At 50.6% G+C, this 4,044-nt stretch overlaps 1 protein-coding gene across 2 annotated transcripts in view; it reads left to right on the top strand.

Moving 5' to 3' along the window:
* The first annotated feature begins 40 nt into the window (after positions 1 to 40).
* Positions 41 to 4,044, top strand: part of FLVCR1 (FLVCR choline and heme transporter 1) — a 25,070-nt gene continuing 21,066 nt past the window's right edge. For both annotated transcript variants that reach the window (XM_023741724.1, XM_004387530.2), the window contains exon 1: positions 41 to 921. In XM_023741724.1, coding sequence (XP_023597492.1) covers positions 184 to 921 — 738 coding nt within the window. In that variant the 5' untranslated portion in view covers positions 41 to 183. The remainder of the gene's footprint in view (positions 922 to 4,044) is intronic.

Below are 4,044 nucleotides of genomic sequence, written 5' to 3'. Positions count from 1 at the left end.
CGCCTGGTGTGCGGATCGGCGCGCACCCCACGGCAGCAGGGCCGGGAAAGGGTCGCGGGAGCGGCCGGCCGAGGCGCTGGGGCTGCGGCGCAGGGAGGCCTCAGGCCCTGGACCTGGAGCTGGCGGTTGGTGCGGGGCGGGGGCGCAGGGCCGGCAAGGAGAGTGGCGCCGGAGCCCCAAGACATGGCGCGGCAGGACAGCGAGGAGGAGGCAGCAGAGGGGCCGGGGCACCCTCACGCGAATGGATACCTTCCGGTCTTGGGGGAGGCGGCCCTCGGGGAGGTGGGCGCGGAGCTGCAGGACGGCCCCAAAGCCGGCTGCCTGGCCCTGAACGGGGGCCCTCTGGACAGCCCTGTAGCCCCCTCGGAAACCCTGACCGGGCCGCAGACTCCGCTGGCCCCGGAGGAGGAGACCCAGGCCCGGCTGCTGCCCGCGGGCCCCGGTGAGGGGACCCCGGGGGCCGAGGACACCCCAGTGCCCCGGATAGCGCTCTCCGCGCTGCGCTTCGTGGTGCTGCTGATCTTCAGCCTGTACTCGCTGGTGAACGCCTTTCAGTGGATCCAGTACAGCATCATCAGCAACGTGTTCGAGGGTTTCTACGGCGTGTCCTCGCTGCACATCGACTGGCTGTCCATGGTGTACATGCTGGCCTACGTGCCCCTCATCTTCCCAGCCACCTGGCTGCTGGACACCCGAGGCCTGCGGCTCACCGCGCTGCTGGGCTCCGGCCTCAACTGCCTGGGCGCCTGGGTCAAGTGCGGCAGCGTGCAGCAGCATCTCTTCTGGGTCACCATGCTGGGCCAGTGCTTGTGCTCTGTGGCCCAGGTGTTCATCCTGGGCCTGCCCTCCCGCATCGCCTCAGTGTGGTTTGGGCCCAAGGAGGTGTCCACAGCTTGCGCCACCGCTGTCCTGGGCAATCAGGTAAGGACCAGAGCGCTAGGTGAAGATCAAGCCCTGAAAGGACAGGAAAAAGTCACAGGCGGTGTGTGCTAGACGTCGACATGGCCCCTCAGGACGCATGTGTCGTATAAATGGAGAGATGAGTGGTCACAAGCTAAGAGGCAGTCTTGCATTAAGGAGGCTTTTTAATTGCTTTGTAAGGACACAACGTACTGAGTCAGTCTAAAGTGAACACTTCCTCATCTTGCTTTGAAAAATCCCTGTACAATTCGTAACTGTTGCCTTTTATATGCCTAACATCACAGACAACTTGCTAACGCAGTACGGAATGAGACTTGGGCGGGTGGTATTTTTGTCACCAGTGTATTCTTTGCAAAAGGCAGGTGTTGGATTCTGGGTATTTGCTTCCATTTTGACCGGAGTCATTGTGAACAGCCCCTGTTTAATTTTATGTATTAGCAGTCAGCACAGTGACTACATGGCAACGTTTTCTCACAGGCAGAATTCCCCCGAGCACTCAGCACGCCTCTGGGGCTTCCTCCTGCTTTCTCTCATCCCTTCCTTGGCTTCAGTAGCTGTGGGCTTCCTCATGACGTTCAAGCGTGTGTCGTCAGCCTGGACTGCGGAGTGGTCGTTGACGATAACATGGAGTATTACTGAGCAGTCCCGAAGAGCCTGGCACCATGCTAGTGTTTTGTATGCGCTGGGCCATTTAATGTTGTTAGGTGAGAACTCTTAGTCTCTCTGTCCCTTTTACAGGTCAGGAAACTAGGACTTGGAGGGATGGAATTAGTTTCCCAGAGCCACACAGCTTTCAGCGGCAGCATTCACATTCAAGCCTGTCTGATTACTGAATCCTGCCATTTATTTATCAAGCTCTCCTGCCAGCTCTTTAACCTGAAGAACCTTCTAAAGCATAGGTCAGATCCCTGCACTGCTTGGACTTGCCAATGATTTCCCATAGCACTTAAAAAAAAAACCTAAACCCTTTACTCTGGTTTACAAAACCTTGCTAAGGTGAGTGTTCTCCGGTTCTTTAAAGAACACAAAACTTAAACACCTACCAAAGGGCCTTTGCTGAAGCATTCCATGTGCCTGGAATGTTCTTCTTCCTTCCATCCTTACTGTTCATCAGCTCTCAGCTTAAATTTATTTCAAATGACATTTCAATGGCGTTTCTAGACAATCCCATTTAGAATTGCCCAGTTACTCTGTTATTACGTCAGTCTCCTTTAATTTTCCACATAGCATCTATCACTGTCTGCTAGGTTTACTGTATGTGTGTTGATTACATCTTTATTGCTGTTTATTATGCCTCTCCAGTCCCGTCATTAGCTGCTGAGTTTCGTGACAACAGACACATGGTCTGAGAACACACAGCCCTGTCTACGTGTTTATAACAGCCCTGCCACATTGTGGGATCACCAAGAAATTTGTTGAATAAATGAATGAGCTTCAGACTCATAGACCTTGGCCAGCTGAGTACTTCCATTTGAACCCAGCACTCAAGTACTTCCACTTGAACCCATAAGAACCCAGCACTCAAGATTTACCTTATCTTCTAGCTCATTTCACTTTGCCTCTGCTGCCACTGCTTCCGCTTTCGCCATCCTCAGCTCTCCCCTAGAGCTTGCTAACTGATCTCCTTATCTGCAGCCCTTGCTTTCCACCCTCCGTCCTCCACATTCATCCAGCATGTTCTTTCTAATATGCACATCTGTTCAGGTCACTTCCTTGTCCCCTAAAGTGGCTTCCACTGCCCTTGGGATAAAATTGAAGCTCTCTAAGGTGACATGTAAGACCCTCCAGACCTGCCTCCCTCCACAGATGCCATACCGCACACATACTCTTTCTTTGCTTTGTGCATTGCTTACAGTTTCTCCCAAGGTCATGCCCTCTCCTTCCTGGCCTTGGTGCACAGTGTCCCTGGCTTGGAACATTTCTGCTCCACTTGCCAACTCCAATTTCTTTTACAGATCTTTGCTCCTACAGAAACTTCCTGGACACCACGGCTGTGCAAGATGTTCCTCTGTAGTGCTCTCTTAGCTAGCGTGACAGTATGTCCCAGTTTGCCTGGGACTGTCCAGGGAACGTCACAACCTTTGCCTCAGCCTCCTTCTTGAAACCTTTCTTGAGCCACTTCTCAACTCCATCCCCTGAAGAATCTGCTATCTCCCTCCATTGAACCTCCTGAATATTTTGATTTTATTTATCTTATTGCAATGACTATATTCAACCTTTTCTTTTCCTGCAGTGAAATTCATGTAATATTAACCTTTTTTAATTGTTATTATTTTATGTTTTACAGTCCAGTCTAATCTTTGTCTGAAGAGTTGGCTTCAGGAATGGTTTTAGTTCTGGGTTAACAGAGAGTCGGGGGCCACGTCTTCTGGGGTTCCTCTAGTCTCAGTCAGACCATTAAGTCTGGTCTTTTTACATGAAATTGAGTTCTGCACCCCAGTTTTCTCCTGCTCCATCAGGGACTCTCTGTTGTGTTCCCTGTCAGGACGGTCATTGGTGGTAGCCGGGCACCATCTAGTTCTTCTGGTCTCAGGCTGACGAAGTCTCTGGTTTATGTGTCCCTTTTGTCTCTTGGGCTAATATTTTCTTGAGTCTTTGGTGTTCTTCATTCTCCTTTGCTCCAGGTGGGTTGGGACCAATTGATGCATCTTCAATGGCTGCTCGCTAGCTTTTAAGACCCAGATGTTATTAACCTTTTAAGACCCCAGACGATATTAACCTTTTGAGACCCCAGACGATGTTAACCTTTTAATACCCCAGACGATGTTAACCTTTGAAGACCCCAGACGATGTTAACCTTTTTAAACAATTCAGTGGCATTTAGTGCATTCACAGCATTGTGCAACCATCACCTCTGTCTGGTTCCAAAATGTTTTCGTCACCCCCAAAGGAGACCCAGCACTTACTGAGCAGTACTTCCTGTCCCCTCCTCCCCCAGCCCACGGCAACCACTAATCTAATCTGCTTTCTGTCCTTATTGATTTCTCTATTCTGGATATTTCATATAAATGGAATCATCCAGTATGTGACCTTTTGTGTCTGACTTCTCTAACATAATATCCACGTTGTAGCACGTATCAGTACTTTATTTCTTTTTATGGACAAATGATATCCCATCGTGTG

The sequence above is a fragment of the Trichechus manatus genome, unplaced genomic scaffold (genome assembly GCF_000243295.1).
Source record: "Trichechus manatus latirostris isolate Lorelei unplaced genomic scaffold, TriManLat1.0 scaffold00187, whole genome shotgun sequence".
NCBI lineage: Eukaryota > Metazoa > Chordata > Mammalia > Sirenia > Trichechidae > Trichechus > Trichechus manatus.
The sequence above is the reverse complement of the archived record's forward strand: the minus strand, read 5'-3'. Positions and strand labels throughout refer to the sequence as shown.